At 36.0% G+C, this 25587-nt stretch overlaps 1 protein-coding gene across 1 annotated transcript; it reads right to left on the bottom strand.

The window, feature by feature from the left end:
• Window positions 1-1038: 1038 nt before the first annotated feature.
• Window positions 1039-9693, bottom strand: LOC137396892 (E3 ubiquitin-protein ligase AMFR-like). Its single transcript, XM_068083195.1, has 4 exons — window positions 9521-9693; window positions 4740-4830; window positions 2746-2921; window positions 1039-1449 (listed from the first exon to the last, which is right to left on the bottom strand). Exons 1-3 carry the CDS (start codon window positions 9595-9597, stop codon window positions 2763-2765), a joined length of 327 nt encoding a protein of 108 aa, XP_067939296.1. The 5' UTR covers window positions 9598-9693; the 3' UTR covers window positions 1039-1449; window positions 2746-2762.
• Window positions 9694-25587: the final 15894 nt, after the last annotated feature.

Genomic DNA, 25587 nt, shown 5'->3' with positions numbered 1-25587 from the left:
AATGAGTACCAATGTTTTACACGACAATTTTAATTTTCTAACAAAGTAGTCCAGTTTATTTCACAAACGACTGTTTGTCCACAGGCTACAATGATATTTGTTCACTGACTAAGGTTCATTCAGGCTATAGAAACATAGATTCATAGCTTATCTACTGTATATCTGTACTGTATATCTGTACTGTATATCTGTAATGTATATCTGTACTGTATATCTGTACTGTATATCTGTACTGTATATCTGTAATGTATATCTGTACTGTATATCTGTAATGTATATCTGTAATGTATATCTGTACTGTATATCTGTAATGTATATCTGTACTGTATATCTGTACTGTATATCTGTAATGTATATCTGTACTGTATATCTGTAATGTATATCTGTAATGTATATCTGTAATGTATATCTGTAATGTATATCTGTACTGTATATCTGTAATGTAGATCTGTACTGTATATCTGTAATGTACATCTGTACTGTATATATGTACTGTAAATCTGTACTGTATATATGTACTGTAAATTTGTACTGTATATCTGTACTGTATATGATAATGTATTGTATATAGCCTTTTACCATTATAGATCACATTTGCAGCAAGATCGCTGCCTGAGCATTTACCAACTCGTACATAAAGGATGCTTCACACTATAATACGATACAAGCTGAATGTCCGACGTTGCGCGAGTGACAAGAAAGTTTTTGCACAGAAATTTATTTTACTGTTTGTTGATGTCTCTGTACTGTGTTTATTTCTTTGTACTGCATTATTTATTTCTGTGTAATTCATGCTGTACAAGCTGATCTATACTGATTGCAAGTCTTGTTGTCTATGCCAGCTTAAGCATTTTTCTTCACACATATGCACAATGTGTGAAGAATCACCACCTCTACCAGCACACTATCACCCTCCACTTTTACACCTTGATTTGCCAGTCAGCAGGATTAAACCATGAAATTTCTTTGTACTGATATTTAGTTTTTATATTAAAAAAATCTAAGTTTATTTATTGCAAAAGCATGGAGTGCAGGTGTTAAATAAAAATATATAATGTATATTTGTTTAATATAATATTTGCTTGTAATTAATAAATAAAATATTCATAAATATAGCAAATATTGCTACAACTTGCATTGTGAATACTCTTCTGCATAAACAAAAAAATGTTACTCTGATAATGAAGTGTTTATGACAAAAATAAACTGAGTGTTTCTCCGACCTTCTTGATATGAAAGAGGCATGTAGATGGTCATGGGTTCACAGAGATTGGCAGGTGCAAGTAGACTATATATTTAGAGATAGTGGCACATACACTTATATATAAATTAGATACTGCACAAACTGTTCCTGCTACAGGAAAAAATAATCCAAAATTATTGACTGATCCAAGACATTGTGCCAGCTTTAGAAATATGCTTGCCGCAGATCACTCATTTTCATTTAACCTACAAACATTAGACACAATTGTAGCCAAACAATGAGTTCAAGAAAATCAGCAAGAAAAACTTGTATGTGTCAAGAAACATACAGCAGCAACTCATTGAGGCAGCATCCAAAAGAACACAGTTAATATTTACTCATGAATATGACTTTACTACTTCTACTTTTGTCTACTCTATATATTTATGTATCTACCTACTTGTCCATGTATCTACCTACATGTCCATGTATCTACCTACATGTCCATGTATCTACCTACATGTCCATGTATCTACCTACATGTCCATGTATCTACCTACTTGTCCATGTATCTACCTACATGTCCATGTATCTACCTACTTGTCCATGTACCTACCTACTTGTCCATGTACCTACCTACTTGTCCATGTATCTACCTACTTGTCCATGTATCTACCTACTTGTCCATGTATCTACCTACTTGCCCATGTATCTACCTATCTATCTATGTATCTACCTACTTGTCCATGTATCTACCTATCTATCTATGTATCTATCTATCTACCTATTTATGTATCTATCTACCTATCTATCTACCTACCTATTTATGTATCTACCTATTTATGTATCTACCTATCTATGTATCTACCTATCTATCTATTTATCTATCAATCTATCTATTTATCTATCTATGTATCTATCTATATATCAATCAGTCTAGCAATCAATCAATCAATCAATCTATCTATCTATGTATCTACCTATGTATCTATCTATTTATGTATCTACCAATCTATCTATCTATGTATCTACCTATATGTGTATCTATCTATCTACCTATATATGTATCTAGCTACCTGTCTATTTATGTATCTACCTATCTATCTATTTATGTATTTACCTATCTATGTATCTACCTATCTATAGATATATCTATCTATATACCTGCCTATCTCTATCTATCTATACATCTATGTATCTATGTAGGTATCTACCTATCTATCTACCTATCTATCTGTCTAACCATCCATCTATTGCGGTCACACAATCACAGCCCCTCGAGATAATCATTCCTGACTACATTGACTGATGTTTCAATTGTAACAAAATAGCACAATGTTGCTGCTGTACATTGGTAAACATCGATAAGAAATAATTACCCGCCATAAAAATGCATTATGGGAAAAACCAACCAATTGAAATGCATCTCGTTCGCGATAAAGTTGTGATAGAGAATTTCTAGCGCTATCGCTCTGCGTGAGCGAGTTCTAGCGCCACGCAGCGCCAAATGTGTTTGCACTTTAAGAGTAAGTCAGAAGCCAATAGAGTGAACCCATTGTTACCTAAATGCTATCAGTAGTTAAAAGGAAGTAACTTCAAATGGGCGTCGACAAAGTGGGCAGGTTGTATCATATCTAGCCCACATTTGTATACAGCGTTCATGAAAGGTGTGTCCACATGGTAGCCTGTGAGCTCTGTGCACAATGGTCATTACTTCGAGGCATATAGCGCATTCCGCCTACAAATATATGACACAGCAACAGGCATGATTGAATTCAAGACTGACATATCGAACTGGCCACTCAATTTCCTAGGCAGCGACGCTTACACAAACATAAAAAAAAGACTACTGCAAAACCATCAGATTATCAGAAAAAAGATTATGCTGGCGTGTGTTTTCGATTTGTTCAAGATAACAAGCTTTAAACTTCTCAAATTTGCACAAAATTGCATCTTGGAAATCCTATGCTAGATCATGCGGTATAAATGCATGGCAAAGAATGAAACTACAAGTGTCTCATTCTGACACAGCAATTGAGCACTTCTATACAAGATCAATTGGATTAAAAGACCTTTCCTTGCATAGTATCTGCCAATCGAGATCAGGTTGAGATGTTTCACTGAGGAATCATGTGCTACATCCTTAATTGTGAGAAGGCCGTGCCATTAACACATAAGCCACAATGGAGAGTAAAATAAAAAGAGAAAAATTTGAAGTAAACCTAAAAACCAAAACTACCATGCGTGTACCTCGAGTTTGTACCTAAGAATAAAATAAATAGTTTAGTTGTTTTAAATAAAAAGATTGCGAGACGCGATTCACGAGCACAGCTGCGTTGAAACTTACCATATAACCCCTATTTAAACGCCATGTTGCGGTCTTTTTCAAGCCTTTTATTTGGCAATTTATTAGAGGTTACGTTCAAATAGAGGGTGGCACTGCATATTTCAAATAGCTCATCAGAATTTTGGTAAAGTAAATTTAACCCTTTTTAAGGGCGAAGCTAATGTTGCTTATACGTTTGCATACTCATTCGGGCAGATCGACATCAATGCCGTTCTTTCAGCATTTTGCGAAACCAATTTTCATATACGTCAAAGTTTCAGACAAAGTTAAATAAGGAGCAAGTAAAAGATTTCAGCTGGATACAAATATTGATTATTTCGATGGTGAAATACATTTAAAGTTACATAACACAACTTTCAAAGTTTTGTCATGTACCTTAAATATGTTATCATGAGCAATCTTTAAAGCAGGTTTTAAAGAAAACGCCAAAAAGCTTTGGAGTTAGAAAACGGTTTTCAATATGCCATAACAATGGATGCTATTATATCGTACGGTAATCCTGAAGAGTATTCTCATCGCTCATCAAAACACTTTAAAGTCTTCAGGTAATATTGTAAACCACATTATAGATGAATCTGAAGACAACGGATTGGAAATAGACTTTAGTGAGTAATAATCAGTGTAGTTCTGATGATTGTGACAATTGATTTTTTCAGGTACACCATCGCTAAAACTGTCGCAACTACTACAGCAACAACGAAATAATTAACTGTTATTGATGTAACCGAATCATTATTAGTACTATTTTGTGGACACTTTTCTACTGGCTACTTTCTATTATGGGTTCATAAAGATCAAAGAATGTCAAAGTGGCGCTCAAATAGAGGTGGCGTTCAATTAAAGGACGGCGCTGTATGTTTTAACCCTTCTCCTACAATGGCGTTCTATTAGCGGTGGCATTCAAATAGAGGTTTGACGGTAATTGTTAAAGAAATCCTCTTTTTTTAAGAAGCATTGTGAATTATTTTCAGAGACCAAAACTTGGATGACATAAAGATGACTTTCAAAGTACAATAAGCTGGCTAAATACAAAAAATCTCTAATCAATGAAATGAGGCTTATGTCAACTCTGAATAAATTTCATGTCTAAGGGCTAAATTCTGTTGCTCCTAGTCATCAAATACTGACTGAACAACTGAGTGGTGATAAAAAATACAGAAACGAAATTTAAGACACAGCACTTCACAACAACATGCAACATCGGCTCACCTCCACTACGGTTCCATCTGAATCAGGTGTAAAATATACAGGCTTGTTATCAACCACCCTATAGTTGCGATAGCTGGCCAGCTGCCTTCTCCTACAACAGGCAGCAGACATTGATTAAACAGAAATAGAATGAAATTATGGGACTGTCTTTTGGTTTAAATAGCAATAAGTGAGAGAGAGAAAGAAGAGTGCCACATAAAATTGGGTTTCTTTTCGTGGGTATATGACTCGCAAGTAGGTTTACTTTTGAGTTTCTTTTCTTGACTGTAGGACTAACAAATTTTTTTCTTACTATAGGTTTTTTGTGAGTTTGTGACAAAGACTTAGTTTGCTTTAGGGTTTTTCCACAGGTGTGCAATCAAAAAGTTTTTATCGTACTTCTGGGAGTCTTTTTACGAGTGTGTGACCAACAAGTCTGCTTCCTAATTTTTGATTTCTTTTCCTGAGTATAGTATATGAGCACCCAGTGGCTGGCTGTTGGGTTTCTTTTCCTGAGTATAGTATGTGAGCACCTAGTGGCTGGCTGTTGGGTTTCTTTTCCTGAGTATAGTATATGAGCACCCAGTGGCTGACTGTTGGGTTTCTTTTCATGAGTGGGCAACCAAAAATCTTCGACTCGTTTTTGTTTTTTTCGTAATTATGTGACCGACATGTCATCGATCTGACCAATCAGTCAACTGCTTACAAATATTTTTTGAATAAACAGTAAAATCTGTGGCATTTTGTCATCAGTGACAAAATTAGATACTACAAATGCCCTGAAGCATAACAATTAACCTGTTCCCAGTTTAATGCTTGGATCAAAGGCATTCAAAAATTTCTAAATGCAAAATAATAGTTCAAACGTTATACAACATGCTTCGTATAAACTAATTTAGAGCTATTGAACTTATTGATAGAAGATACCAGGCATTTATGGCGCACCCTCCTAATGGTTGGTGCCCATTCAATGTACCTGTAGCTATGAGTGCCCACCACAAATAACAAGACCATATAGAATAGGTTTTCAACAAAAATCTATTCCAGGAGAATGTCTGAAAAGCAGTTAGTTTAAATACCATAACAACTTTTACCATACCAAAAAATGTCAATATTTATAATCTTTTTAGAGCCAAGAAAATTATACTTTTAAGTATTCTATATTACTTTACTTTATATTATATTACTTTACACTGTAAACCATGTATTGAAGCAATTCGAAACTTTTCAAAATAATGTAGCAGTAAAATAAGCTAGGCCAAGAAATGTATTGTGGTATTCAACCAGCTCATATCCCATTTTTGCTTCATCAGATTTTTATGTAAAGTAAACATTGTAGAAATAGCTTTAATATTTGCACTTGTGGTCTTAAAAGCCATGATTAGCTGTTAATAGACTCAACACAAAATACTGTCAGTATTTAATATGCGACAACAACCATGTCTGTGTATGATTATAGAATACTGAACATGACAAGAAAGGTGCAAGACCTGGTAGGCTAACCGAGCTGTCTCATTAGTCTTTCGTAGCTTATCTCAAAAGTATTCAATGTCATATATTGAATATCTTATTCAATATATATCATAATTGAATAAGATTAATATATATTGAATAATATTGGATATTGAATACCTTATTCAATATCAAAATGCCACACTTTTACTCAGCATCCGAAGCTAAATAATCACAAGTTTTGGCTTACATTGTAAAGATTTGAGATGCTAAAAATCTGAGATTGGACCATAAATGCATTTGATTAAGTTAACCTAGGAGAGCCTCTGCAGAGTAAACATTGACTTCCAAAAAGGGGTTGCAGAAAGTATTTTAGTTTATATTATTGCAACATAAAATATGACTGAAGCTACAAAAGATCTGCACACTTTAACAAACGATGAAAAGAGAACAAGCTTGTAGAGACATTTTGTTGAGCTGATTTTTAAAGTGACAGCTCTAGCAAGTTGTTCCTCATTGTTGCATGGTCAAAACTCATGGTCAAATATCTATTTAACAGAAATGTTGAATGAAGTTGCATATGTGCTAGTCTTTTAACATTGTTGCAAATGAAATCAACAAAAATTTTTTTGAGAGAGCTCACCACTTGAAGAAAATGCGACAAAAACGATAGCATCGCCAATAAGTAACTATAGAAAACTAAATCCGATCAGGTGCCAAATGAATGCAAAGATGTGCTGCCTTTGATTGTGTTTAATTCATTTGGCAATTCAATTATATAATACTATAACTCGTTTTTACTTTATACTTTATAAAATAAAGACATTTATACCACCGACTAGAGTGTGATGGACTGTATGATGGATGATGTTTTCACACCTCACATTAATTAATGGATTTTCAGGAAATAGTCTTCAGATTTCGCAAAAGAGTAAATCTGGAGATTTGCCCTTAAAATGACAAGCTTTCTACAAATCTGATACGACAGAGTCAAGTGACATTGTTAACATGGATATACACATTATATGACCACCTGTTGAGCTGGTCATGTCAATTGTATGTCAGCTGACAGAATCACTCACCAGCTTCTTCATGGTGTATTGGAGAACGGAACTCGCCCAACTGGCAGACCACATCTGCGATTTAAAGACATACTTAAATGAGATCTCAAAGATTTTAACATTGACCCGAACACCTGGACGTCTGTATCTAAGAGCACAGTGCAATGGAGGACTAAACTTTACTCAGGTAGGAAGGCTGACACACAAAAGGTCTTTAGGAAACTCCTGATAAGAAAACAGGGAACATGAGAAAACACTACCAAGCATTGTCATTACACGACAGAAGCATGCCATAATGGATATAAGCAGAAGATAATAAAGTATTAGCATCTGCTTCTCCATTATTGTTAATCGTCCTTGTTCAATTAAGAATTGTGGTCTCTTGATCACTGCTGGTGACTTCTGTTAAAATAAAACGCTGAAGATTTTGTGTTGATGAAATAGCAAGTCAGGTACAATTGTGCTCTAAAACTTGAAATTTAAAATGACGATGAAAGAAAACGATTTCATAATGGCTTTACTGTAATTAGAACTGGCTAGCCATTAACATACCGTAAAACCTCTTTTTGAATGCCATGGCACTGTGTTTTCCAACCCTTCCCTATAATAGCGACATTTTACTAAAAGTGACGCTCACATAGAGGGTAGGGCTGTATTTTTCGGCTCACTTGACAGAATTTTGGGACGATAACGGGTAAAACGATGCTAATGTCAATTATAGTTTGCATTTTCCTGTAGGCAGAGCGACATTATTGCTGTCCACCTCAGCATTTTTACTAAACTGTTTGTCATATATGTCAAAGTATCAGACAAAGTCAAACAAGGAACGAGTAAAAGATATTAGCCAGATACAGTTATTAATTATTTTGATGGTGTAACTTTTAAAGTTTTATTATTATGAGCAATCTTTCAAGCAAGTTTAAAAAAAACCATGAAGCTTTGGAGTTAAACAATAGACTTTGGTACAAAATAACAATGGCTGCTATTAAGTCATATGGTGTTCCTGAAGAGTATTCTCATCATCCATCAAAACATTTTAAAGTCTTCAGGTCAGAATGTGAACCATATTATACAAGAATTTGAAGACAAGGAATCAAATTTAAATCTTAGTGACTTCGAATCAGAGAGTAGTTCTGATGATTGTGACAATCAACCTTCTCCGGTAGATCGTCACTAAAACCATAGCAATTACTACAGCAGCAACAAAAGAATTATTTGCTATTGATATAACTGGGTACCTTTTGTGAACAATTTTTTACTGATCGCTCGCTATCATGGGTTCGTGAAAAGCAAAGAATGTCAGTGACTGTCAATAAGAGTTGGCAATCAATTAAAAGGTGGCACTGTGTTTTTCAACCCTTCCCCTATTGGAGTTCTATGAGAAGTGGCATTTAAATAAAGGTGGCATTCAAATAGAGGCTTTATGGTAAGAGCACATATATTCTGATGGCTAACCCATTTGGTTGTTTGGAAAGTCTCACTCTTTCTTGTTGTTCTCATCTTATATAGGAGAAATACGTTTTGCCACCTTTATTACGCAGAGAGGTCATCCCTGCTATTATTTTATCTGATGGATAAGGTGGTTAGAAAGTCTAATAGCTGTTTTGGGAGAAAACAATGAAACTGATACTCAAGGCCTTTTCGATGTCAAGACCAAGGCTATTGTGGTTGGGACCTCAAACTGGAAACATGGCATAATAGTAGAATCCAATATCTCTAAAACAAATAAAGGGTGAGACTTAACAGTCTCCAAAGCTGCCAATAATGGGGGCTTAGGTGCCTGGAACTCAACAAAAAAAGAAACTACAAAAAATCAAAATCTTCTATTAATGGAGAGAAGAGACACAACCTTCTACACCTGATGTATCAACAGAGAGGTTAATCCGTGGGATCCCTAAAACTGCAAAAAAGGGAAGCTACACCTCCTGTACAATAGTGGTAAATGATAATAATGAACCTAAAATGACTCCTAGTGAGATGAAAACCAGTGAAAAGTGACAAACTTCATGAAGAGGTGTACAATAGGGGCAGGCTAAAGGGAGTAAAACGAGGAACATAGGCTGTTGCGGCCCATATAGTCCGCAGCTTTTCAGTTTCGATATGTCACAAAGCACTCAAAACGTTTAGAAAGTTTTACTAGTTCACGTACAAAGAAACTCTTATGCAGCTAATTAAAAAACAAACACATAAACGAATGATGAGCACTACCTCCCGAGTAAACCTGAACGATGGAGATTTTAAAACCGAGTCATTTAATATTAAAATCCAATTAACTTTAGGCGCACTTACTTATAAATTTGCCACAGCACATAAGCAGTGGCACCAACGACTCCTAAGCCTACAACAATGATCTTTGCCAAATCCATTTTAGAATGTAGAAGTGAAGCTTAGTTCAGTCACCCATTACTCGATATGGATTCCGCAGTACGATTTTTAACCAAATATTTTCCACTTTGCCCACGTAGTTTCGTTTTAGGTAGCGCGGTTCTCCGTAATTGAACTTCTAAACGGGGCACTTCCAGTAAATGGCAAAAAATGAATATGGTGCGTCTAACATCAGCTATCGATTCCTATTACTATTAAAGAAGCCTTTCGTCAGACTCGTTTTATAAAACTTTTGGCTACTTTGAAGCTGACAGCGGAAAAAGCTGACTTTTAGCTATATCGAACGATGTCTATGGGATCTTATCAAATCAAATGCGCAAAACTCTCTTATTGTCCAATTAAAATATTGTCTTATTGTCCAATTAAAATAATATTATTGTACTCTAAACCTGCTGATCTTCAGCTAATGTATAACATTTGGGCACGTAGGCTATTGATTTAGTATGTTCTTGTTCAGTCACGTTATTTTTAGTGTGCTGAATGGTGAATAGCAGTGCTATTGTCCTATTTTGCATTCTTTGTCAGCATTAAGTAGTTAAGAGGTAATAATTAAAGTTTGGATACGCGATACTTAGCCTTATAGCCAATAACCTACATAACAATCGGGTTGAAGTGGAATGCAGCTGGGATTCAGGAAATCAAAACATGACAACAATAAACGTGCTACGGCGATCTTACCTCAGATCTTACCTCAGATAATTTAGAACACTCTAAAAAACTACCTAGTGGTATAAGGGTTTTGAGTGCCTCATTGTTGATAGATTTGGTTATGAATACTTTATGCACTATCAATATTCCAGCATTTAGCTGTTTTAATTACAACATTTATTTGAAATCATTTATTTTAGGATTTGGGCATCATGAGATTACTGCCCTATTTTTAGGTCTCGGATACTTCTGGGTAAAAAGCTGTTGTAGTACAACTGTTTAGAGGCATATATTGAGGCAGGTTCTCCTCTCTCCGCAGATCTTGTGTGCATTGTAGTTAAAGTTCTATTGTTTGTTATTTCGTCATATGCTGATGATAGTATTTTGTGTCTTTCCTCGTTTGAAAGAATTCTCATCAGGAGAGAAATTCTGTGGGTTTTTCTTCTATGTTCAAGGGACTGTAGTCCCAAAGCATTCCTTCCCTCTGTTACACCATGGCGACCTTTTATTCCTCTGATAAATCTTATAGCCTTGTTTTGAACAAGTTCCAGTCTGTGACAAGATGCCTTGTCTGCAGGGTCCCAGAGGACATCTGCGTACTCTAATATGGGACGGCACAGACTTAGGTAGGCAAGAAGCTTGGCACGTTGAGGTGCTTGATGTAAGGTGTATTTAATAGAGCCAAGTGTTCGACTTGCTGAGGCTATTTTAGAGGCTATATGATTTGAAAATTTCAAGTCAGACTGTATAGTAACCCCAAGATATTTAATTTCTTGCACGCAGTTGAGTAAATTTCCTCCAATAGTATAAGATAGTAGCTGTTGTAGTCTGTTATTAAAAACAACAACTTCACTTTTTGTGGTGTTAAATGGCATCATATTTTCAGTTGACCATTTGTGGAGAGCATCAATGTTTGTCTGAAATTTCTCCATGTCTTGGTTATTATTAACAGTGGAGTATAGTAGTGTGTCATCGGCATATAAGCTCACATTACAGGTGACACATTGGGGTAAGTCGTTAATATACACCAGAAAGAGTGTTGGTCCAAGAACCGAACCTTGAGGTACTCCTGATGTAACTGGTAGCTCATCTGATAGCGTGTTTTTTATTGCCACTCTTTGGGATCTGTTAGTTAGAAAGGCCTGTATCCACTTAACAATGGCAGGATCTAAATTTTTGATTTGACGTAGTTTGATGAGTAAAAGCTTGTGTGGAACTTTATCGAAGGCCTTTTGAAAGTCCAGGATCACTGCATGAATAGTTTTTGAGTTTTCAGTGGCCTTGACAAGTTCATGGTACGTTGCACATAACTGTGTCTCACATGACAGTCCTTTCCTAAAGCCATGTTGCCTGTTATAAAGTACAGAGTCAAGTTTCTTATTTAAATAATGTAGGACTATATGTTCCATCATCTTTCCAGGAACGCTTGTAGGTGATATGGGTCTGTAGTTGGAAGCCAGATCCTTTGGCCCCTTTTTATGGATAGGAGTTATGGCCGCACATTTCCACATAGAAGGTAATTTTCCGGAGTTGAGAGATGCTTGGAATATGTATTTAAGGCACCGTGCAGTTAACGCAGGATAAACTAACAATTCACATTTACGAATGCCATCAGAACCAGGTGACTTATTGTTTTTAAGATCATAGATAAGTTTCTCTATCCCTTCAGCATTTATTTCTATAGGACTGGTTGTCCACACTCTTGTAGATAATTCGTTAGCATTTTCACCCTGACAAAATTGTTGATGGAAGTAGGAGTTTAGCAGCTCAGCACATTGGTTGCTGTCAGAAGTAGTGTTGCCATCTTCTTGTCTAAGGGTAATAACCGGGTGTTGCTCTTTCTTTTTCGTACGCAAATATTTGTAAAAGGGTTTGCTGTTTCCTTTGGATAAAGGTTTACACACCTTTTCAACAATAAACTTCTTCTTCATTGTCTTGAACGTTCTCTGATTATCTCTTCTTTGCTGCCTATATTTGTCTAAGTGAAATGGGTCACCACTGTTTTTGTATTGTCGGTACATTTTACGCTGTTTACTGATAAGCTTCTTTGAGCGATTGTTAAACCAAAGAAGCTGGTCAGGTTGAGGTAGGTATATGTTCTTAGTTGGAACGGAAGCCTCAATTGCTTTTCTGAAATTTGTTGTAAAGATGGACCACATAGCTTCAACATCAGTCATAGAAGTGAGTTCTGTTTCGACTTTGCTCATATGCTCCACGAAGATGTCGATATCTGCCTCACGATGTATGCGAATCGCTTTTGTTTGTTTGTTTCCTTTTGAGGTTACATTTGTTGGCACAATAGTTTTTATTCGTAGTTCAGCTGTAATGATAGAGTGATCACTCAATCTTGGTGTTATAACTTCGGTAGAGGTTACGCGGCTTGTATTGTTTATGCAGACAAGGTCTAAAGTGCTGCCAAGTATATGTGTGGGTTCAGTAATAAGTTGTGTCATGTCGTGGAAAGAGAGGACATCTAGGAACGCTTGATGTAGATTCCGATAGGGTGTTGAGGGAACTGTTTGATTCATTTTCCAATCTATATGGGGAAGATTCATATCTCCTACTAGCAAGATGTTATTGCCTGGATATCGAGTTTGAATAGTGTTCAGAATATGTTCTATATTTTCTATGTTGGGGCATGATATATTTGGCCGGTAATAACAGCATACGATCAAACTAGGGAATACTTTTACAATAATAATTTCTTCTTGTTTAGTGTCAGTGTTCAATTGTTGTGCTTGAAGAGCAGTTTTTGTACAGATAAGCACACCACCGCCATTTATTGTTCTATCATGACGAAAAATGTCCACATCAGGCATATCTATGATTGCCTTAGAGTCAATAGTGTTGTCTAAATGTGTTTCTGTCAAGCAGATAATATCAAAGTTGTGGGACATTGTCGCAAGATCAGTGGTTTTCTCTTTGACAGATCTTGTGTTAGCAACAAATATTTTTAAACTGTTGTAATAAGTTTCAGTTCGTCTGGCTTCATCCGTTGCCATTCCCCCGAAGACTTACTTTTTTGTTCAATATTTAGATTGCGAATTCTGTATTCATCGTCACCACTTTGTTTAAGAGTTCTTACAGTTTCTCGAAGCTTATATTCTTGGTCTTGTACTTGAGCACTGACATCTAGTTTACAAAACACCTTATCTTCCCTTAATTTGGAGTTGGCTCTTTTGAGATGAGGAGCTGTATAAACAATTAATGTGATGCAGTTATGCGTATAGCACAATCTGATCTGTATTTCAAAACAACTAGCAAATGATGTGCTGTAGGGAATTTTTGCGTATGCTTCTCACTTGTAGATCAGATCATAAATTTTCCTATAAAAATCCTCAAAATGAGACAACAGTGTGGGAACTCTGCACAAATTCTGCACGATGTTTTAATTTTACTTTTGTTAGTCATTATTGTTAGATATTCAGACAGGAAATTCCCTTTATTTAATGAGTAAGGTCAAAGCTACAATGTATAATAAAAAGGTCAAGGACATTCAGTAGAATAACAGAGTTAGTAAAATAGTAGATGAAGTAATTGCAGCCAGCACCCTCCCCATCAAAGCAATTACAACATGATAATGTAAGTCGAGTTAAAAGAGCATGTAAACCTGAAAAAAGATTTACAAAAAAAACAACAGAAAACAGTATCAACCAGTTTAGAAAAATTATGTTACACATCAGTAAGCACATGATGGTCCACCGACTATGGCGAGTACCGATGAGAAGGACTAACCGCACGACTGGACGTGGTGGTACGCCTATGCAAGACTTCTTGGTTGAGGTTTGTGGTCGGTATCAGTATGGCTGGGATTGTCAATTATAGGTAGTAGTGGATTGGCTGGCTGACTAGGTATTGGTGGTTGTGGAGAGCATTGTGCAGTGGCGTCTGTTGGTGATGGTAATGCATCACTGGATTGAGATGTTTTTGACGGCAGGAGTTGGCACCCACTTTGTTGGTTCTCAACTATGTATGATCTGGGTGTTCTGGCAGTGCCCATTACGTCATAGATCTGGTCACTTCACTCCCCATTGGCTTGTACTCGACCTGGAGAGCTAGGTATCAACTGACTGAGAGGTTGATTGAGAGCTGATCGATCGTAATACCTCTTGGCAGATAGCTTGGTATGTAAGTTATTTCCCAGGACTCTTTCAGTATCCACGCTAGGGTTTGTGAAACGCCTAGGCAATGGTGTTCTAACGTCGGCGCCTAACATTACCTTGTTAGGGCTGTATCCAGTAACGGTCTTGGAGCATCTATATATCATTAAGGCGGCTGCTGGGTCATCTTGTAACAAGAGCTTCTTGCCTGTTTGAACGTCTCACTCAGCAGCCTAATTTGACTGGGGGTAATATGGGCTGCTAGTCACATGGTTTATACTAAAGTCAGTCATCAACTTAGCGAATTCATACCTATTTTAGGGAGGACCATTGTCACTAAGTAGTTTGATAGGGTTTCCACTTTCCCCAGCGAGCGAAGTTGGACTTGGGCTTCTGGATAATAATATGTGATGTGGTGTGTTTGGTGTGGATAATCTCGATGTAATTGCTGTATAAGTCTACAACTAGTAAGTATTTTGTACCCTTGTAGTCAAGTTAGTCTGTCGCAATGGTATGTCATTTACTCTCAGGAATGCTCTGTGAAATCATGGGCTCTTTTTCATTGACTAGTTTATGCTTGTTACAGAATTCACATGCTACTATGTGGGACTGAATATCACTGTTTATGCTTGGCCACCAAACCGCCTGTGCTGCCCTAGACTTGCCCAACCTTCACTGACCTTCATGTATTTCGGCAAGAATGTCTTCTCTTAGTGATTCTGGAATTATTATTTTATTCTCAAAGAGAAGCATGTTTTTTTGCAACAGATAGGTTGGAACGTACATGGAATAGGTGTAGTGCTGGGGCAACATCGTTGTTATATTTGGGCCATCCATCTAGAACAGCGATTCTCAAACTTTTTTTACTCCTGCACCCCTGAAAAAATTTGCTCTAACATCGCACCCCCTACATTTTATTTTTTGTTCAAGGATAAAAGATGTAGAATTATACAAAATTTTATCAGAAGAAGATATTTGTTTTACTGAAATATAAGTAAAAGAATAAGACTTTTAGACAAGAAACATCACAGATTGATATTTGAACAAACTTTACGAAAATGATAGCATATGTTTAAAATGTAAAGCAGTAAAATCTTAGAAATACTTAGAAAGGAATTTATTTTTTTATATGTAATAAAATCAAACATGGACTAAAAAGGATATCCCAGATCTACATTTGAATATACCTGACAAAAAAGAATTGCTTACTTAAAATATGTAAAAGATAATAGAATAAAAAGGCTGACATCCAAAACGTTTGCTAATGCATTTCACCTCAATGCCTCTTTTGTTCCTGTTTCATGCTTATTAGTCTTTCAAATCGTGGAACTATGTCGCTGATAGCAACACGCGTGTCTGCCTGTGCATTCAAACGATTTCTGGATTTTGTCTTAATTGACAAAAGGGTGCTAAATCCTGACTCGCATAACCATGTTGTCGCAAATGGAATGAGCACCGCAAGCGCAGTTTCACTAAGCCCTGGAAATAAAACTATAGCCGAGCACTAATACTCTTCCAAAGTTTTACTTTCAAATTGCATTTCAAGAGCACGGTTTGAACGCAGGTCTATAAGATCTTTTTCCACCTCTACATCATCTGGCATTTTATTCAAATCGAAGGCATATAGATTCATAATCCATTCTTCAGAAGATTCCAGCTTCCCAGCTCCAAAATATCTATCAAATGACCTCGATATCACTTCCAAATGAATCACAATTTCTTCACAAACAGTAGGGATCAAACTTCAAGATTCATTGCTATCAACTATAGTGATGGAAAATTTGAAATTTCTCCTTTTTCACTCTTCGACACCACAGATTTACCTTATTTTTGAATGCATTTAGCTTTTCATAGCAATTAAACATGTTTACATCTTTACCTTGAAGTGATAAACTCAGATCATTCATACGGGTTAATATGTCACTCAAATTCGCTAAAATTTGGTTGAATTTTTGTGATTTCAACTGTTCAAGCAGATCACAGTAGCATTCCTCCAGAAAGGCCTTGATTTCTTTTCGCAGGTCGAAGAAGCTGGTTGAAACTCTCTCACGGGAGAGCCAGCGAACTTCTGCGTAGAAAAATAAAACTGTATATTCACTTCCAAGATCTTCACAAAGTGACTTTAAGCGGTTGCGATTCAATGCATGACCTCTCATTCAGTTGATGATCTTTACTGAAGTATCAAGGACTTTCTTCAATTTCGGAGGCAAGGTTTTTGATGCCAAAGCATGCCGATGAAGGAAACAGTGAGTTCTCTGCAAATATAGAATCTCCTGTTTCATCAGTGCAAAAAACCAGATTTATTTCTCAGCATAGCAGGAGCGCCATCAGTGCACATGGAGCCAATAATTTGCATATCCAATTCATATTTTGCAAAGAAGTTTTTCATCAACCGAAACAGTAGCTGTTTTCAGTTCTTCACAGAAAAAAAAGTTCTCATTTATAACACCATCATGAAAATATACCGCCAGTGCAATAAGTTGACTGCAATTCAAAACATCAATAGTTTTGTCCAGCTGGAGGGAGATTTTCAAAGGACTAGCCTTCATATGTGAGATAACTTGCTCCAAAATATCTAAACTCAAATCATCAATTCGGCTTTTAATAACCTTATTCGGTAGCGGCACTAATTCAAGCTTCTTTCTTGCTTCATTTCCGAGAACAGTTGTAGCCGTTTCTAGTACACATGGTTTGATAAGCTCTTCTGCAATAGTATGAGGTTTCTTTGACTTTGCTACTTTAAGCGCCACTTGGTATGAAGCCATCAGCGTATGCATCAGCAGCATCAGAAGCATCAGCATCTGTATATAAGCCACAAATCCTTTTAGCTTGCCTAGCTCTCCTACACGGTCTTAAAAATGCATGTTGATTGCAGCCGACCTCGACAAAAGGTTACTATGACACTTAGCAGCATAAACTTTGATACAGTAAGATTTGCACTGTAATACAACATTGACATGACAAAATCCTAATACAGTCATACTTCGACTTACGAGCTTAATGTGTTCCGAGACTGAGCTCGTATGTCAATTTACTCGCATGTTGGTGCAATTTATTTATATATAGAACAATCAAATATATATTGATTGGTTTCCATACTCTAAAATTGCAAATAAAACACTCAAAACAAGATATTGTAACAGAAAGAACATGTTGGTTATTGTCCTAACTTACCACATGCTTTCAAAAAGCAACAAATAAAAAATAATGCAAGGAAATGTGATAAATTAAAACGTAAAATTAAATACATACAATAGCAGCTAACGCTAGCCTTTGCCAGAGCGGGAGATATAAGTTATTCTTCATTACAGCAGTTGACTTTGATTAATTTGGATTTTATCAAAGTCTTAAAAAACAAACTTAGAAGCAACTCTAAAAGCAAACTTTCCTTTCTAACTTAACGTAATTAAAATTTCTTCAGCGTTCATAGTTTGAAGTTTCTCGCTGGTTGGCTAATTTTTCCTTTGTTTCGCTTTCACGACCAGCCGTCCGTTTTAAGATGATCCTATCTAAGGACGTTTGCTTTTGCCGCCCTTTCAACATGTTGTGATTAGGACGAACACAGGTGTCGTCACAAAGGTTTAATGCACGACCACTAGCCAACTTGTCCGAATGTCTATTTTATAGTTTTGATAGATAGTACCGGCCTTTTCAAATAGCGTCGTTTCAGTTACGCAACTTACGCTGTCACCGGCCAATTGTTTATCTTTTATCCAATGCCTGAGCTGTCTCTCCATCATCGGTCGTGAAGATCGCTGCGTCGTTTAGAAACTATGGTTAGTCATTTTGCAAACTAAATGCCCTGAATACAATCCTTCTGTTAGATAATTGTGGATGTATTTCTGTCATATTGCTGAGCTAGCTCAATCACGCATACACATTTCACATATTTTTCAATAATTTTCCATTTAATATCAATTGTTATCATTTGCTTTTTCTTTGCATTATTTTTCATTTTACTGGCCAACTTTCGGTCTACGCACAGTACTTTTAATTCACATAATTCTGCACTGAAAAGCGCGCACCAAAACACGGTACAAAAGTATAACCTGAGCAGTTGAAAAATACAGATTGATGCTGTTTGTTGTCATAAACACCTCCGGCATACTTGGCAACTGACTCACGTGCTCGTATTTCAAACATGACTCGTATGTTAGTGCTAAAACTTGCTTGAAAGCTGGCTCGTATCTCAAGTTTCTCGTACGTTGGAGCACTCGTAAGTTGAAGTATTACTGTACAACCATTGAACTATTAGCACTACTCAATTGTATGTCAGGAAGTTTCAAGTCAGGTTTTACATTCAACAAACCATATGAGTCCTCAATCATCGCTGTGACATCGGTTCCGGTATCTATCTTGAATTGGATAGTTACATCATCAAATTGTAGCTCTACATACCAAGGTTGATTGTCGTCCGTTTGTTGTAGGCTCATTTAAAACTTTCACTGTGTTGCAAAAGTAATAATAGTCTCTGGCACTGTTGTTGCTAATAATAGTATGAGTTGCAACCTCGTTGCTGCTATTCTGTTGTCCTTGATTACCGCCATTAAGCTTGGTAAAACAACATGATGCCCAATGTCCATTTTGTTACATTTATGGCATCATGAATTGTACGCAGGACACTTCTTTGGTGGAGGACTTTTACCACAGCGTTTACACTTGTGATTAGTCAGATCAGCTTTTTGTTTCTGTGAATGGCCCTTTCTGCCATGTTTACCTTTCCCACCAGTTCTCAATTCATCACTGTCTGCAGGTCTTTGTTGACTTATTGCTGACACTTCCTGCTTGCACATTTCTAACTTCACTTGCCCGGTCTGTTTGATAATCGTTATAGCTTTAGCTAATGTTAGATCAGCCTCTAGTTGTAGCTTTCGAGATAGTTATTTGTCTATTATCCCAACCACTAACCTATCTCATATTTGTTTGTCTTTGTTATCAAATTCCGCATCAGCAATTATATACAAGTCTCTATCTCTATCTTTACAGTTCTCACTCGACTCGTGGAGTTTGTAACCTCGAATGAAAGAGAGATCTTAGATGTATCAAATTCTTCTGTGTAGTAGAGTAATCAATAAACATTCGACTTACTTTAGCATAGCTTTTCTTATCACTTGCTTCATTGAATGTAAAGCTGCTGAATATTGTTTCTGCGTCTCTCTCCATTACATACAGGAGTGTCGCCACTTGCCCCTCACCATTCTTTTTATTCAGCTTAGAGGCAAAGCAGTACAAATTAAAAGTGTTCATCCACTCTGCATGAACACTCTGTAATTAGTACTTATATTAGTAATATTTTGCAGTTTAGATTAAAAGTAAAACAGCGCAAAAATGAATAAAATACACCTGCAAGTGCTTCACTCATTTGCATCTCTTCTTGGTTTGTCTCTAATGTCTCTGGTAGTTATTGGCCAAAAAGAGTTGAAAATGTAGTGGTTTTTATATCTGGCACAAACAAGCTCTTTTTTGTCTTGTATTGTGTGAGTGTTTTAAAAAAATATCAAATGAGTTTTCTATTACAAAAAGATTTAATGTCTTATCTTGTCTTTTCTTCATTTGTGCCATAGAAAATTTGTGTCAACTTGCAGCTTAGTAAAACTAACTGTATTTTTTAAACGAAGAATAAAATCAAAAACTATATCTTGAAGTTTTTCTAATTTTTTATGTCATTTTTAGGTATGGATTCCAAACCTGACACCCGTATTTAAGAATGGAATGAACAAGGGTCTTGTAAGCCACTTTTATAGTTTTGGTTTCTGCAGTTTTGTAAACTCTTTTAAGCATTCCAAGAAGTCTGGAAGCTTTAGAAGAAACGTTATTTATGTTTTTTCCATTTGAGATCATTACTCAACTCAATACTCAAGTAGGGATGAGAATTGACATTCTGGTGCTGCTCTCCACTAAGAAAAAACCTTTGTTGTGAGTATATTTCTCACACTGAAAGTATTGAGCGCTTTCTAGCATTAAAAGATAGTTGCTATGTTTTGGCCCAAAGCTCATGTTTAGTAAGGTCAATTTGTATGATTTTACTTTTATCTCGGGTATTATAAAGCAAAGCATCATCTGCAAATAATTGACATTTAGACGTAATACCTGTAGGTAGATCGTTTATGTAAATTAAAAATAACAAGGGTTCTAACACAGATCTCTGTGGTACCCCTGACAAGACTTCACAACAGGATCACTCCTGGCCATCGACTACAACTGCCCGTTTTCGATTACTAAAGAAATTTGTCACCCAGTTTACAATTTCAGGGCTTATTCCGATCTTAGCCTATTTAAATAAGAGCTTTCGGTGGCTCACTGAATCGAATACCTTGGAAAAATCCAAACTTATTAAATCAGTAATTAATCTGTGTTCTCGATTTGTAGCTAGATCATTAAACGTATAGACTAGCTGTGTCTCACATGACCTATCACTTTAAAACCATGTTGAGGTTTCGTTAGGATATCATTTTGATTGAAAAAATAATGAATATATGTTTTGCTAAAGTATGCTCTACAAGTTTACAAGTTATGCAGGTTAGAGAAACAGGTCTGTAGTCGTTTGGCTGGCACTTGCTACCCTTCTTATAAACAGGTTTGACTCGAGCCATTTTTTAACTTTTTGGTAGTACGCCTGTACTGAGGGTATATTTAAATGTTTCTGCTATTGTATGAGCAATACACAAAGAGAAAGTTTTTAAAAGTACACCGGTGATGTTATTAGGACCACATGATTTAGATGTTTCAGTGCCTTGCAACATCAACATTCAGCATAAACACCATCAGAGTCAACTATTAAATTGGACTGGTCTGAGGTCAAAGAAGCAAAATCCTCTCGGAGTTTTAATCCATCATCAGTTACAAACATGGACTGGAAAACTCATTAAACATGGAAGCTTTTTCTTCGGCAGTTTTGATATTTCCCATTAAAAGACAAGTCTGAGATAATATCACTGCCATTTGCTTTATTTTGCCTGATATATCTGTAAAAAGGTTTGCAATCACCTGAGAGGAGTGGCATATAAAGCTTTACTGAAAGATGACTTTTTTGCCTCCTTGTTTTATTAGATGTTTGTTACGCTTCTTAACTACATGTATGTAGAATCTGCTGCTAATATAGTAAGTGGGGAAATTTTTCATAGTTGGATACAAATGCTACTGTTTTTTCAATCCATTCTTTAATTTTTTATTAAACCAGCCAGGTGGATCACTGGTAGTTTAGACTTTTGTAGGAGCCCACTTTTTTCAAGTCCAGCATCCCCTTCACAAATATTTCATAGACCAGGTTCATATCTTGTTTTGAATCAATGCTCTTAATAATTTTTTTCTCCCAAGGATCAAAGATCTCCTTAGCCCTGTTCAAGTCCGCCTTATCATAACAGTGAATGAGAATATCATTTTCTGAATGTGTTTTCGAAAACAAAATGTCTAATTGAATGTGCAATAGAGCATGATCATTTAATACTGGTGTTAAAACAGCAATATTTTGAACCATTGGTTTGTTCGTAAACACAAGATCAAGGATGTTACCTTTTTCATCTGTAGGCTGGAAAATATGCTGTTCAAGAGACAAGTCTGCTATTTTGTATAGAAATGGGTTGCACATGTTATGTGTTCTAATGCTAATAAAATTTTCCCAATCAATTTTAGGTAAGTTGAAGTCTCCACATATTACAAGACATTTCTTTGCCATATTTACTATCTCAAAAACTTCATCAAGCAAAAAGGGCAGCAAATTTTGATCCTGACACTTAAGAGGACGATATACATAAAGTCAATAATGACAAAGCTTCTTTTTGAGAAGATACATGTAGTTTCAACAAAACAGCTTCTGCATTTGATTTGAGACCATTAACTTTAGCTTGCAGATCATTTCTCAAATAAATAGCAAGGCCATCTCCATTTTGATTCATTTTCTTGCGAAAATTTGAAAGTTGTTTAAGTTTACCTCTCTGGAATACATTTTATTGCTTAGGTGAGTCTCAGCAAGACATATAGCATCCACATTTGGTAACTGTTTGGTCTTCCATTCTAAAGTAGGTAGGCCCTACTTTATTACGAAGAGAACGGATATTAGTATAAATTACCTTAAAATTATCATTTGTTAGATTAGCAGTTTGTTGCTAGCTTATAGCGAAATTTTCCTTTACTGTTAATTTTTTTTCTCGACTATTTTTCCCCTACTTATTTTAACATTTTCTCCTAATGCCCTTGTATTCTTTAGCTCTTGTCTCAATTGGTATTGTATTTCTCGTTCTGTTTTTGTCAGATCTGGATTTTCAAAAATACCCTTTAGACCATGGGTGGGCAACCTTCTTGGGCATAAGGCCACTTTCAGATGGTCATTTGATAAAAGGCCACCATCACTTATGTTCTATAACATTTAACGACCAGTGTAGGGTAAAAATAGAGCTGCACAATGATCGCGTTAATTAAACGATTAACGCGATCAATACAAATAAACGATTAACTGAGTTGAGCCAATTAATCTTCAAATAAAATACAACCGAGGTGGTGATCATGTGGTTGCTTCGTATTGTTCAATATATAACATTAACATAGCAGGTTACTACCATTTAATATACTAACAGATAAATATTATGACAAACAACATTTTCTTACCAATTATATACAACCACAATTATTTTGCACTCAACTATGAAAACGCAAAGTGAGTCGCTAACATAAAACTTGTTTATACAATGCGATGCATAAGCACCGCGCCGATCTAGCCGTTAGTGGCCATGTTTCTAGCTGTTCGAACATGTTTCTAGGTAATAGCAACAAAACGATTTCAGTATTATTTAATATCTTTCAGTCTATTTTTTGTTTATGTTTAAAAACTTTCTTAGGTAAATTATACATGTATTTTTATCTTTCAAAAAAATCACAATCATATTTCGGCTTTAGAATATTAGTAATATAAGATTGACACTTTATTGGAACATGAAAGCAGAAAAATGTCTTCCGTACTATGTAGCGCATTTCCGTACGTTGTTGGAATCGTAAACAAGAATGCGAAGTGCAATATATGCCAGAAAGAATTTGCCTACCACCACAGCACATCATCATTAAGATATAATTTAACTAATTCTCATGCTACCGCAGAAATCATCACCAGCTGTCGCAGACAATAACTACTACTACTGTCCCCTACGAGTGGCTATTCTCTAAAGCTGGCAATATTGTATGTAGAAAGAGGGTATCTCTTTATTAGGATAATGTGAATAAACTGTGCTGCCTCAACTTTTGGCTGACTTAATTATAGACTTTCATAGACTTTTCATACTCTTAATAGTTATTACATTGTAACTTATGTACATTGTACATAACATGTACTCCTGTTAACAGTTGTCTCAAATATAATTAATTTATATGTAGCTGTAGCCTATTATTTGTTTTTGAATATGCAGGTTTTTGCTAGATTAATTCTAAGATTAATGGAAGATTAACTGGTTCAGACCAGTTATTAATCGCGATTATTTTTTATAATCGCTGTGCAGCTCTAGTAAAAAATGTTTACCTCCTTATATCACCGTTTCTTAGAAAGTCAATGCTCATAGTATAAATTTTCAGATATTGCTTCAACATCATACAATTTTAGAAATTTATAGAAATTGGAAGAAACTCAACTTTGTTTAGTTCATGCAATGGCTGTATTATTCACCTTTAATTCTCCTTGAATGCAAATAAACATGAGTTAGTATACATAAAAAGCAAAAGTAAGATATTGTTAGCATTATAGCAGGAGTTTATGTTTACACATGACTCCTCTAATGAGATGCTTGGCATTGAATATCATTCATAACCTCAGTGTACCGCGGTGTAATGTCTGTAGCAGAGGTTAAGAATGTCATTGATGTGGTCCTCTGCGAGTCTTGTTCTGTATTTATTTTTGACATAATGCAGTTGAGAGAAAAGTTGTTCATACCTGTACATGCTTCTGAACATGCTCATGATTGAACTGCAAAGGCCTTCAGTTGTGGGTATTTCAAACAGGGAGGCATACGACAGGCGTGGTGACATATTGGCCAGACTTAACCAGCAGTGAGCAAATAAGATCATTTCTCGAACCAATCACTTCCAGTTGAAGATGAGGTGGGATGCCTTTTACAATTAGCACTGCTGAGAACAGACCGAGCTCTCTTTTTACATTCTTTAACTCGTGAAATCTGGGCTTCAAATTTTTGCTTTAGATCACATACAACATCATCATACCTTTCTAGTTATGATTTACTTGGCCGATCAAAAAGCGTTAAAAAGCTTTGTACTTCTACATTGCCCTATCTTAACTGTGATTCCAACATATTTGGTTGACCGTGAAAACTATTAACAGCATGGTAGATGTCACTAATCATCTGATTTTCACTTTACAGTTTAGTGTTGAGTTCATTAAGGTGCAGCATCATATCCACAAGAAAAGCAAAGTCATCCAAAATTGAACATCATGAAACTCAGGCAGCTGTTTTTCTCGCAATCAATAGATTTCTATGATCTCAGTTTGCAAGTTGAAGGCTCGGAGTAACATATTTTCCTTTGATAACCAGCGTACTTGAGCAAAATATGGAACATCTTCAAATTCTGATTCGATATCAATGAAAAACTGGCGAAACTGACGATGTCTCAACCAATTCTATGGCAGATAGATGCCAACATCTTTGATAACACAACATGATTCAGTTGTATTGCCTTAACAGCCAGGTTTCGCTGATGTAGAATACAGTGTAATTGTAAAGGAAGTGGATTAATTCCATCATTCTAGAGCTCCAGTTGCAAACTGCCAAAACCATTGACACAGCCAATCATGGCAGGGGCGCCATTTGTTGCTAAGGAACATAATTTGCTGAGATCAAGATTTTTCTGTTCTACCACTTTTTGTATTTCGGCCAACACATCTCTTCCTGTTGTACGACTATGCATTTCACACAGAGCAAGCAAATCTTCAGTAATACTGAACTCTTTGTCTACTCCATAAATAAACACAGATAACTGGGCTGTATCTGTTGCAACTGTCGTTTTATTTAGGCAACAGAATATTCTGTAAAACCTTGCAGTTTATCTTGTGGCTGTCACTGAACATCCTCACTCAAAACTTCAGTTCGACGAGCTACTGTACAATGGGAGAGGGATATACCTTTAAGGTTTTCTTAATTTTTTCATCAGACCATATAACATCAGCTGAATCTTCAATATACTCTTTGATTAACTCCCCATTCATAAATGGCTTTCCGCACCTGCTGA

The sequence above is a fragment of the Watersipora subatra genome, chromosome 5 (genome assembly GCF_963576615.1).
Source record: "Watersipora subatra chromosome 5, tzWatSuba1.1, whole genome shotgun sequence".
Classification (NCBI taxonomy): domain Eukaryota; kingdom Metazoa; phylum Bryozoa; class Gymnolaemata; order Cheilostomatida; family Watersiporidae; genus Watersipora; species Watersipora subatra.
This window is presented reverse-complemented; position numbering and strand designations above follow the sequence as displayed.

What these genes read in the sequence shown, in the direction of transcription:
- LOC137396892 (XM_068083195.1), bottom strand. Translation starts at nt 9,597, where the DNA reads ATGGATTTGGCAAAGATCATTGTTGTAGGCTTAGGAGTCGTTGGTGCC. An exon ending in GTGCTGTGGCAAATTTATAA is followed by an intron (nt 4,831 to 9,520) that starts GTAAGTGCGCCT and finishes TGCCTGTTGTAG; the next exon opens with GAGAAGGCAGCTGGCCAGCT. An exon ending in CAGATGGAACCGTAGTGGAG is followed by an intron (nt 2,922 to 4,739) that starts GTGAGCCGATGT and finishes ATATATTTGTAG; the next exon opens with GCGGAATGCGCTATATGCCT.